Source organism: Pyrus communis, chromosome 4 (assembly GCF_041283825.1).
Source record: "Pyrus communis isolate YQ-2024b chromosome 4, ASM4128382v1, whole genome shotgun sequence".
NCBI lineage: Eukaryota > Viridiplantae > Streptophyta > Magnoliopsida > Rosales > Rosaceae > Pyrus > Pyrus communis.
The window spans coordinates 4,829,826-4,842,713 of record NC_142568.1 but is presented as its reverse complement, the minus strand read 5'-3'; the positions used below and the strand labels follow the sequence as shown (position 1 = coordinate 4,842,713).

The following is a 12,888-nucleotide window of genomic DNA, read 5'->3' as shown; positions in this document are numbered from 1 at the left end:
TTTAAAAAGGATGAGTTTATATATTAAATGTAAGAACCCTCTACTTTTTATTTTTTCCAATTGTATGATTGGTCAATTCTTTTCTCGAGTGTTTTTCCAAGTCTCCCGACACACTAAAAAATATCTCCGCATCCATGAGTTAATATGATAAACTAAAAAATAAAGAAGTACTCTCATTACACTCAATTTTTTTTTGCTATTGTAATAGTTTGATCCTTATATTATTGGTATCGCACTCAACTTTCCAACCCACTGTAAAAGGCTTTAAGTAAATGTTGGGGACGTTAAATGTTCATGCAAAAGAATGGGAGAAAGAGAGACGTCGAAGGCTGTTAGATCCACGTTTGCCTAGTTTGCATTGGATTCAAAGATTGAACAGTTGTAAATCTCAACCGTTCTTAACTTACCATAAGAGAATGACCAAAAAAGCAATTTGACTGCATTTGACAGAAAAATGCAAGAGTTCTTTTGGTTTCTAAAAGTGCTTCTTATTAGTGCTTTCTGCTTCATGAAGCACTCCAAGTGCTTTTTCAATAAGCACTGGAATTTTAATAAATTTTTTGACATACAACTAACAAAAGCACTTACGAGATAAAAGTGCTTCGCTGCAAAAGCACTTCTTAAAACGTTTTTAACCGAAGAACCAATAAGGAACATTCCATATTTCCATGTATATAGACTTTCTAAATACACACGAAGCTTCGAAATGTCGCATAATCATGCTATACCACCATCCTTAAGAAATTGAGCATAAAACAATTAAGCACTATGGATAAATTTTGGCAGTGCTCCAGACATCACCCCCCACCCCCCACCCAGGCGCGGCCGCACTTGTTAATGTACCGGTGATCTTCTCCTGCGATATTTGAGTTTCATGAGATTAAATGGGAATGATTTCGGATGCAATACATACATTATACGGTAGACTGCCAAGTAGAGATGCTCATATTGTCAACCAGGCGATGGTAATTAACACACATGACTTTAGTTCACCGCAATTAATACAAAAATTTATTTTTGAAGGGGTGAAGGTATAATAACAACACATGATTAAGATGTCTGAATTTAATACCTCTTGGATCGGGTTCGATCTTCTTCATAGTCCATTAGTCCAGCTGTTTCACCAAACAGAATGTCATCAAAGGCTTGGAAGTCTCGCCCACCCTGCTTAAAGTGCACCCTATGCCAAGTAAGTAAAACAAGTTGACCAATCTATATTACAAGAAAATTTGTCTGTCTGCCTCTCTCTCTCTCTCTCTCTCTCTCTCTGATGCACACAGCTGTTTGAGTGAATTATTAACACACGTTTCAAATAACTTTGAAAATGTGAGTAGAATTGGCAAAACTAGTTCTAAAATTGTTAACCTAAGGGCTATCTGCCCAATGATGCAAACCCTATGGCCTTATAGAAGTTCATGAAAAAGAATCCTTTATATTTGAGTTAACAGAGCTTCCGAGGCTCATCCAAGTAGGAAACCCTGTTTCTCACAGTTTTTGATACAGAGAAAACACAGAAACTGGGATTTGTGAAGGTAAACATTTTATGGTTTTGAAAATAAAAAGGTTTTAATTGCTTGCCCTCTTATTTGGAATATTTTCTGAATTTTGACATGCTGAAGCTGTATGAGTTTAACGTATCTCGGTCCTAGGCCCCTAGCATACTGGCAAGTTTGATAAAAGCTCTTCTATTCAAAACAAAAAGTAAATGTCTCCTTGATATAAAAAGGATAGTGGTAGTCCACAATCTGGAAACCAAAAACTTAACCAATACATACCCAGAGTCCAAAGGCATCTCATCTACCTTTTTTTTCTTTTGGAAAAAGGAACAAAACAAACAACAAAAAGCCAAACAACCGAAAACTCCCAGACAAGCCAAATAATAGAAAAGGTAGTGTGACTAAACTCAGTAACCAAAGCCCAAATAGCTGACAAAACTGCACTTTGTCCCGTAACTCCTTAACCCCCACTCCCACATAATGTTCAAAAGTCCTTCATGTATCTTTCCAACCATACCACCCAAAGCACGGCCAGACCCAAGCACTCCCACATAAGCCTGGCATTTTTCCCTTTACAGAACATCTTATGACCACAGCAAAGAAAAGTGAAGCAATCCCTAGATGGTGCATCACAACTAAAAACAAAATTATGATTACATAGGTTGATGATGGATTCAACTTACCTTGTTATTGACAGACTTCTTGACTTCTTCCACCCTGTCATTGACTGCCTTTTTGTGTATTGCATCCAACTCACACTTTTTATCTGCCCATTTGATCTTCTCTTCAATTGTGAGAAGCGCATTGTTTGTAGTGTCTAACCTGATAGTTTCAAATAATTGCTGTAAACATCCTACTAAAGTTTTACAGTACTCTTTTCTACATTAGGATAACTAAAAAGAACATAATTTGGAACAGAAAAGGTCCAGGTAACAATTTGTTTATCATGATGTAAGCTTTGGAAAGGTTACAGGCATTTTGATAACCATTTTGTTTTTAGTTTACAGTTTTCAAAAAAATGAAAATGGAAAAGTACTATTGAGTTTTCAAAACTTGGCCTTCAATTTTTTTTTTTTTTTTTTTTTTTTTTGAAAACTGCAAGTAGTTACCAAACAAGTTCTCGGTCCAGTTTGAAAAAATGAGAATAAAAACTAATCTGAAAATGAAATGGCTATCAAACAGCCCCTTAGTAATGCATGGATCAACTAACATTATAATGACGCCTTGATGTATAACTTCTCTTCAAGAGAGGGGGAGACATGCAGGTAAGGGTGCATATAGGATGGTTAGTAAAATTACTTGTACCACCATCCTGGTGCACAAATTTTAAAAACAAAACCCTACTAGATCAAGATTGATTTCTGTTTAACTTCCATTAGGCAATGCATAGGTAAGAAGGTGCCTAACATGACAAATAGGACTCGTCTTGGAGAGGGAATTATAAGAAGAATAGCGTTTCCACACTCCCATTTTATCCATTTGCGCTCCTCTCTCTTATTTCTATGCTTTATTTGAATAAATCCAACAAGAATGAATACATAAAATTAAGGGGAGAGTGCAAATACACAAAATGAGAGTGGGAAAGAAAGACCTCAGACATAAAGTGACCAACTAAATACAGAAACATGCATACCAATCATCTAAAGTCTGTATAAGATTCCCTAGTTGTCCAGGTCTCAAATCCCTCCCAGCTGCAAATTGAACCTGGAAATTAAATGATGGTCAAGATAAAACACTGAAATCAAAACATACATCCAGGAAATCATCAAAAGAGTCAAATGTAATAGTCAAGGCAGCATATCCAACCTCAAAAGATCTTCTCAAATGATCCAACTTCCCTTTGACTATGCCCTATACATAAGACAATGAAAGATTAGCCTTTTCAGCTTGCAACCTTTTCAGTATTTCCTTATTACAGGCTTGAAAGAAATCATCCCATAAATGAGAACACATATATTCCAAATCTTTTAAAAGTGACGGAATTTATGACATTTTTTCTCATTAACGAATAGGGGGCACATACCGCATACATGCAATCATTGATAAGAAAGTCTTCGAGTTCACGCACATTTGAAAGATCAAGCTGTTCAAGAAGTTGATCATATGATAAAACCTGGTAAAAACAGAAAAATTTAGAAACTGCAGTTGCATTCATACCTAACAAGTACCAACTCAGAAGGCCCATATCTCCACGCTATATATACTATGATCAGGAATTTAGGGGTAGGGAAAGGGTATTCTTTGGATATTCAAGATGAAAAGACAGGATACTCATCATGGTATTTGTTTGGATAAGACAATTTTGTTAATTAGTAAGAACGAAAGGCTACAACTGCAAGCATCATGTTAACAAGTTTATCACAATTAGTCTAACTATCAAGTATCAACAAAAAAAAAAAACCCACTTCACTCAATTCAAACACCAACCCCCCTTCCCTTTAATAAGCAAAATGGAAATAGAGAAGCTGGAAACTAATTCTATCCCAAAAAGAATTAAACAACCTATTTCTTTCTGACCAAATACAAAAAGAAGCCCACACCAACTACAAACATCATGGTAATAAGTTCATCACAATTAGTCTAACTATCAAGTATCATAATACTAAGGATTCGACGTAAGATAGGAGTGCCGGCTGTCAACTACCTGACGCCCTCCCCCTCTTCCTTTATCGGGGCTTGGGACCGGCAATGTGAGATAAACTTACACAGGCGGAGTTCTAACCATCAAATATCAACAAAAAAAAAAAAAAAAAATCCCACTTCACTCAATTCAAACACCAACCCCCCTCCCCTTTAAAATCAAAATGGAAATAGAGAAGCTGGAAACTAATTTTATCCCAAAAAGAATTAAACAACCTACTTCTTTCTGACCAAATACAAAAGAAGCCCACACCACCAAAGGATAAAGTGATTTTCCTAATGCCAACCTAGTCTCCACCAGCAAGAAGCAGCAGTTCCTATGTCAAATCAAACCCACACCAGTCTAAAAGAATTTAAAGATAATTGAATAAATGTGAAGCTAAATATATATGTCTTACTCCTTTCTCCAATTTTAGGCAACAAACACCCAGATGTTTTGGCAAACTGTGTTTGCTTTTATAACCTAATCCACCCAATTTTCTCCAGGAAATAAACAGGGGGAAATAAAAAATTTCCAAATCTCTTCCCTTTTCTTTAAAGAAGTCTAGTAACCTTTACAAGTGTTCATTTTTAGTTTAGTGTCTAGTTTGCTTTCATACTTATTGTGTGAGTAATTTTTGGGATGCAAAAAATATGTTCATAAGTAGCCACAATTTCTTCTGAGCCTCCTTCCTCCCCTTTTTATCCCCAATCTCTAAATCTTTTGCTATTTTCATCTAATGTAAATTCTAAACTTCATTAATATAAAAATTCTAGCCTTAATTAGGTCTCAAAATTTCAAAAGCAAGCTTTTTACCACCTAGGCAAAACAAGACCTTGAGAATCTCATATGAATATTGATTTGAGAAGTACACGAACTCAAGCACTATCACCCACCAAAACCCCTATATTCTATGCATGGAAAAATGAAGTGGCTTTCTTTCCTGGCACAAAGGTGAAATAATTTGACCAAAGTAGGAACTTTAAGAGATATATTAAACTGCATTACTGTAAGTACCATACTCCAATAAGGGACTAACCGGAAATTTCAAGTAAGGTATACCAGACTACAACAATAAAAAAAAGGTCAAACTATTAGAGTATGATATCAAGCTAATCGTTATACCCGGTTCATCTCAGCTAGAGAAAGCACAGTAAGTTGCTTCAGCTTGGTGATTTGATCTGGGACTAGTGGTGGAAGAAGGCTAGCATTACCTGCCACTCATTCAGTCATTAAATTGCACTCATACATATGTTAAACAAGGAGTATAAAATTTCAAGTGCCACTGCCAATGTCATAATCCAATGAAACAACCAACAAAATGACTATGAGTGATCAAAGATCTTATGGCTCCTTAAACAACTTCTTGTCCAATACAGATAGATACTTTATGAAGTAGTAGTAACATAAGTAGACCTGACAATTTCACATTATTAGATCCCGAACGGTAAATGTTAAGCTTCCTTACACATTGAGCAATAATGCAAGGCAGCAATGGCTTGACATAATACTGTTGATTTTCCATACACTGTTGTACAAGAAGTACACAATGAACAAGAGGAAAACTTCCAGTTTTTGCAGGGAACATTTGTCAATATATGTATACCAAGAAGGCTCCTAGAACAAGCAGGTATTTTACTTATTACGATGTTGTATAACCTATTGCAAGTAACTTTGCTATTAACTGAAAGAATTTCATCATTGCCTTCCCACACTATTAAAGACGATTGATTCAAAGTTCAGAAACTCTGCCTTTTGAAACTTGATAGCCGTAAAATCTTTTGTCTTCAAGTCATATGAAAGAAGGCATGCTATTTTGGAACAGAATGCTAGGTAGTTAAAGGAAAAAAGATATTCATACAATGACTGTGGCTTAAATAAGAATGTTGAGATAGATGTGTGGTTCTACAGAAAGTGATAGATTCCAAAATTACCACACACACACAATTCACTCAAATTGGAGAAAAATGAAATAAAACAGGCTTTGAGGGTTTGGACAGTTCAACTAAGGTTAAATGTTTTACCTGTTCAAATTACTGGTTAATCAGCATTGACGGTAGTATTAGCATTGACGGTAGTATTACAGTAAGAGGACAGAAAATAAAATGGATAGGGATAATTAGGAAATATATAACAGCATGTGACTCAAAATAAAAATAAGCCCTGGTGGGATAAAATGGAGGAGCATGATTAGTTGGGACAAGGCCCTATAACCATTGAGGTTTATATCAGACCTGCCATAGGGAAAATGTATCAATGTTACCCCTTTCATTTCCAAAACTGTGACGCTTTTGACAGCATATGCAAGCATACCAAAACATGTCTATCAATCACTGATCACCTTTTATTTTAAACTAATACTGGAGAATCCTTGATAGATCAGAGAATCTGGAAAACTGTAAAACCTTTGGTATCTAGTCCCAACATCTAACTTTTTCAAACAACAAAAAACATCCTAATGTATCTAGTTGGTAAAATGAAAAAAAGTTACTATAACTGAAGGACCAATAGAAGTACAGAATGTCTCCCCTTATAGGTAGTGCAAAGGAGTTTGTGCAGAACGTTTCTTACTCTTATAGTCACTCCATGTTCCATGAGCAAAGAGACGAAGTAGATCAATGTATACAGCATATCCCGTTCCTTGAAGCTGCATTGAAACACATTATGAGAATCGAAACATAATATACGTCAAGAATCTAACAATACCATGTTAGGGAATAAAGGAAAGGTGATTGTTAGGAATCATGAACCCATCATTAAACTTCACTGCACTAATAAATAAAGAAAATAAATTGGGATGGAATGCTTTGCCCCTCATTTCACCTTTTGGAGTTCCAGTAGACAAAATTTATCAATTAACCCAAATCATTATAAAGAATATAATGGCTTGGGTACTCCATATCCACTAATTAATACTTAAGTCATGATCAGGATACAGTAGAAGCAAGTTTTCATACTAGGGTCTGTAAGCAGTAAGCACAAAGTCACTTTAGCTCATCAAAGACAAAATGTACAAGAATCCAATTTCAACGCGGGATTAATAGTTAATAAGTGATCTCTTTGGGCTCTGATGGGTATCCATATTTTCCATATTTAACCAAGCATACATCGTACCGATCAGATATACAATTAACATTCCTTTTGTTTTAAATCTTTCATAACCCCTTCTACTTTTTATATCAACATAAAACACAAATTGTAATGGAAATATTCTAAATTGGTACTAAAACCCACATTCTTCTATTGGGATCATACACTAAAAACCAAACACAAATTTAGAACTTGGCATAAAACCCAAATGAGAACACTAATTTCCTACAAAAATACAGAATCTGAAGAATACGCAGAAGCTCTAAATCATGGGGCTAACAGAATAAAAAATCACATAACCCAAAAGAAAAATTTTTATCCCAAATTGCATCAGGCAAGCAAAGAACACGAAAGGACTGACCTCGAGCACATTGGGGACAGCCAAAATCTCGGAGAAAACGAAGAGAGAAGAATGAGAGGTGAGTTGGACTATGAGGCTGACGAGAGAGGACCCCTGGAGACTAGAGGCTTGCTTCACGAAGTGCTCGATCACCTGGGCTTGCTTCTGCTCTACCTCCATTGAAAACCCTCTTTGAGAACACAGGAAAAACCCAGATTTTGGTGGAAAGGGAGAACTAAAATTAGTAGAGAGATAGAGAGAGAGAGAGAGAGAGAGAGAGAGAGGTTGAAAGACGAATTAAGGGATGAATTTTGGTGGGTTTTGGCGGTGGGAATTTTGGTTTCTGCAAATTTGATATTTATGTTCTTTTGTTTTGGGCGAAATTTATAGTAACGATTCTAACTTTCTATCAGGTATGTGTGTTTTAGGAAAATACATCATCTCCGGATATTTTCCTTCGTTAATTAAGTAATTCAGACCTTTAAAATTTGATCTAACAGTTAAAAATTATTATAGTTTTTAAAAGTTTTTACTAACTTTTCTGTTTTTAGTCGTCGGATTAAATTTCAAAGGTCCGGATCATTTGATCTTTGGGCTTTGAAGGAAGAGATATGGAGATGATATCTTTCCGTGTTTTAGCGGGTCTACCTATCCATATGAGTCGGGTTGGGTTAGGTTGAGCTATAAGCATTCATATGGTTCGGGTCACCGAATGATAATATTTTTTTTTTTTTTAACAAACGATATTATTTATACTAAATGAAAGAGGGTGAGTTTAACTTCACAATAAGTTGGCAATAATATGATTCAAATTCAATAATTTTTTTTTTTTTTTTGAGCAAAAATTCAATAGTTCTTAAACATTTATGTTTATAATACATAATTTTTAATAACTTTTAAATGTGCATGTTTATTAATACTTAATTTGAATAATGAAATTCATATATTAAGTAACATGTTCAAAAGGGGAAAAATCATAATTGCACGTTAGGAAAGTTTTGAGTGGGTTAAGAGCATTTCTAATGCGAGTCTCAAAACAAAAACGCTTATCACCACATTTGAGGACTCATTTAGGGACTTCAAGAGAATATTCAGGTCACTAAAGGATTATTGCAAGAGAATATTCAGGTCACTAAAGGATTATTGCCTTCAATAGAGAGGTCCTTATAATATAATCCCTAAATGTATGGACTAAAATATCAAAAAATGATTGTTCATTTCATTAGAGTATTGTGGTCGTTGATAAAAATCAAAAGGCTAACGGTTAAAAAAAAGGGGAAGCTACAGGAATGGTTATTAGCATTCACATAGTGGGTTCAAAAAACAAGAAAAAAAAACAAAATGAGAAGTTGTACAACATTCACTCGTGGGTGGCGTTTGTTTCACACTCAAATCAACAATGGAGCCCATTCTTTGAGTCTCATATTGTCCTCACATTTGAGGATTTGTTTGAGATATCCAGCTAGTCTCTTTTAAGGACTTTTATTTTGGCCCATTGGAAGGCCTTTGTCCCAATATTTTAGACTATAGTCAAAAACCCAAGTATCAAATCATGTTGTGCATGTTGTTGTTGAGTTGAAATCGAAGATTTTAACCCCCGGTTTATTCTCTGTGTTTGGTTTCCAGTTTTCAGCAAAAGAATTTGGCCATTTTCCCACGAGTTCGAAGTTAATCTAGAAGTAAAACATTTTGGTTTAGGGTTTGGTAAGCGTTTTACAACTTTTTATGAAGATTTGGTTGAGAAATACGTGAAAATGATCTAATTTGGAGCTTTGAAACAATTTCTGGAAATTCTACAGAATCTGGTGAAGATTCTGGTGACGAAGCATGGCGGCCATTAGCATACTTAGTGGTTGCAGCGGCACAATCCTTTAATTCTAATGGTTGCGCTTGCCTCACCAATAAGTAAGCGCAGCACTGCTTAACATATGACAGCACCAGACGATGACTGTCGTTGCAGTTGCATAGTTGGCCAGTGACAACAGCAACAATATACTGACGGTGATGGACGCATGTACGATGGTGTGTTCGCTGGCTACAACAGCGTGTACACTGATAACTAGGTGGTGTGAGACCGTCTGTATGGTGCCACGTGAACCCGAGACCTAACCTAAGATTTTTCGACGTCCTGAATCACATGGTGCACTACGATTTCACTAATAGAGGCATTTGACACATATAACACTTTATTTCCGTATTTCAATTTAAAGATACCTTTTGGGACCAAATTGGAGTTGATTTGGTCGGTCAAAAGTTTGATTTTCTGAGAAGTTCGTATTTCAATTTAAATAGGAAACCTTTTATTTCCTAATTATCTTATTCTATTATGTTTCCTAGTTTTTAGAAGACCTTTTCAAGGTAGGATTTTATTTTATAATCATATAAATAAGGCTTTTTAGCAATTAGGAACGGGGCATCAATTTAGAGAACTTAGCACGTTTTGTAGTTCAAGGTGTCTTCTATCCTTTTTCTATTTCAATAAAATTCTTTTCGTTTTATGGTTGTTCGTAACTAATTCCATTTGTTAGGGCGATGCCTTGAGCCTTAGTATGAATATGTAGTTTTTATTTAATTGCTTATGATATTATGCATGCATACTTTGAATTATTAATCATTGTGTTTAAAATGTCTCTATATCTTAATGTTTAGCTAACATTAAAATGTTTAGATAAGTAATTGGATGCAATTCGGTAGGAATACCACCAGAGGATTAAGTATGGCTTCTTGTGATTGATAGTTGTAATTTCACCTAGGGGTCTTAGGAGTTGCATGGTTTTTCAAAGGGTTTTCACAAATCGTAATGAGTCATGCATGTTTATATTTGATCAGAATACCCCAGACGGATTGCATATTTGATATATGTTCTAGCTTGAATACCATGAGTAGAATATGCATTAGGAAAACCAACATTCAAAGTTGCATGGGTAATTCATAAGTAATTGGTAAATATACATAGGATTATTAAAGGGATGACGGAACCCTATGCTTTTACAATTTGGTTTTCGAAATGTTTTCCTTTGTTTTCTCTACTTTGCTAATTTCTTTAATCATTTTAATTAAATTCGTTTTTATTATTTTTAAATTCAAAATCAACTTTTTCCAATCTCTGTTTCAAATAATTAACTAAGATTTTGGTTTTGCATAAATTGTTTTAAATAATCCATGCAGAGAACGATCTTGCTTGAACTGCTATACTACGATAACTCTGTACTCTTGCAAGTATTTTGAAGTGTTTTTATCCCTATATTTGCAGGTGGTAAAAATCCCTAGCATGAGCATGCCTTGATATTGGTCTTAGATGAGACTAAATTTTAGATTGCGATGATTAGATGACATTTAAATGATGTGTGTTTATATTGTGATTTATTTTCACCACATTGTGTATTATACATAGAGGATAGTTTAGCTTCAGCCATTGGATGTTTGCATGTGTTATATTTTCTAAAAGATGCTAGATTCACTAGTAGACGCTAGTGTGACAGATAGCTAGTAGATACTAGCATTACACAAGCACACGCCCATGTACACACACGTGTATGTATTCTCACTAGTAGATATTAGAAATGTATTGCAGTTCCTCATGTATGATTTTTTATTGTGACTGGCATGTATTTTTCAACTATATATATATATATATATATGTAAATGTAGTAGATACTAGTATATAGGTCTTTCTAAAACAGGGATTAGTATGTTATGAAAGGATTTCGACTTGATAATTGATATGATATGTTCACACTTTGTTTTACGCCCATAAGGACCTAGTAGGATGAAAGTAGCAGCTTGTGACGGCGAGTGAGCTTGGCAATAGTACATCTCTCCTACGTAGTGTTCTCTATCTTTTTTATTAGTTGCATTAATAAATAACCAAATTTACGGTTATACTTGCACATCACATGATTACTTGCTTATATCGTTGGTTGACTAATTCTGAACTTATGTGACATGGAATAAAAGAGTTGAACCCTTGGTATGACCGTCGGGGAAGTTGAGTTTTAATTGCGTTTACTTGCAAGATTTATTTTGAATTATTGTATTTGTAGGGGAGATTCTGCAAATTTTTAGTAAAATTGAACCAAAACATTTTAATTGTCACGTACCGGTTACCTTATTTATGGCTTCGTCACCACACAGTATCGGCTAACGAAGTCTAACTCATAGTCAACATGGGGTCGGAGTGTGTCGATAAGATTTCACATTTATGCGATTATCAAGCTTGTTTACGAGTCTTCAAAGGCCATTATCATCAACTCTAAACAAATCACAATTTTACGCGTGCATAATCAACTTGTTTATGCATGTCAAGACTTTGTGATTTACAGATAAGGATGAATTTTTATTTTTTTTTACAAGGAAGGAGCCAAGCAATGTTCTTCCGACGACAACGATCTAATCTACTAACGCTTGCATCGTGGAGCTCGGTGGGTCCACGGATCATGGCAAGTGCTGCCATAGAAAATGCAGATGTAACCAGCCAACTTGCGCTGCCTTCCAAAACAGAGAGACACATCTTCTCCCAGAAACCGGATAAACATAACAATGGAATTGTAGGGTAGTATAGGTGTCGAGCAAACGCATACTTCTTCACATGCAAATGTTCTGAAGATAAACACGAAACACGTGACATACGCCTCTCCTCACGTGACTCACCACCCCTTCATATACGCCCTTCCCTCCCAACCAGCAAGCTCCTCAAAGAAACGACAGAGTATCATCAAATTCAATGGCTCGAAATCCAGAAAACCTCTCCTATCAATTGGCCAAGGCCTCCACTGCCATAACCTTTTCCGGGTCCCTCTCCGTCCTCTCCAGTTTGACACTCACTGCTGTTGTTATGGGTTTGGTGGCAGCAACACCGTTGCTGGTGATCTTCAGCCCGGTGTTGGTACCAGCAGGAGTTGCAATGCTTCTGCTGAATACCGGGCTTGTTATGTCGGGAGGGTTTGGGGCAACAGCAGCGATGGTGTTTTACTGGGTTTACAACTATGTGACAGGACAGCACCCTGTTGGTGCTGACAAACTGGATCAGCTGGCTTCAACATTGGCGAGCGGGTTTAGAAGCATCAAGAACCGACATTAAGAGCGGCCTAGGAAGCACATCAGCAACGATACACAGGGTGCACAATGATATCATCAAACAGATATTAACACGGCAATGGTTGCTTCATGGCCAAGAAACAACTACCATGTAATCTTTGTTCACTGTCAGCTCTTATTTGTGTTAGTTCCATACCAATCTGTGAGGATCAGTTTTCAATGCGGTTTTCTATGCGGTAATACATTCGAAATATGCTGAGCACGCCGTGCAAATGATCATAAAACCTAATAATCTAGCATGCCAT

General features: G+C 35.9%; 2 protein-coding genes across 3 annotated transcripts; one reads left to right on the top strand and one right to left on the bottom strand.

Annotated features, from left to right (window-relative positions):
* Positions 1-584: 584 nt before the first annotated feature.
* On the bottom strand, positions 585-7,972 carry LOC137723672 (COP9 signalosome complex subunit 7). 2 transcript variants are annotated; one of them, XM_068462871.2, is made up of 9 exons: positions 7,568-7,972; positions 6,688-6,763; positions 5,242-5,330; positions 3,520-3,609; positions 3,303-3,347; positions 3,130-3,200; positions 2,180-2,318; positions 1,073-1,164; positions 585-856 (listed from the first exon to the last, which is right to left on the bottom strand). In XM_068462871.2, the coding sequence occupies exons 1-9, from the start codon at positions 7,724-7,726 to the stop codon at positions 835-837; spliced, it is 783 nt and encodes a 260-aa protein (XP_068318972.2). In that variant the 5' UTR covers positions 7,727-7,972; the 3' UTR covers positions 585-834. The 2 variants fall into 2 exon arrangements, with proteins under 2 accessions (XP_068318972.2, XP_068318973.2); XM_068462872.2 differs by having other exon boundaries at positions 1,073-1,115; positions 7,568-7,940.
* Positions 7,973-12,269: 4,297 nt separating this feature from the next.
* LOC137723292 (oleosin 18.5 kDa) lies at positions 12,270-12,626 on the top strand. The gene has a single exon (XM_068462446.2). It carries the CDS (start codon positions 12,270-12,272, stop codon positions 12,624-12,626), a length of 357 nt encoding a protein of 118 aa, XP_068318547.2.
* Positions 12,627-12,888: the final 262 nt, after the last annotated feature.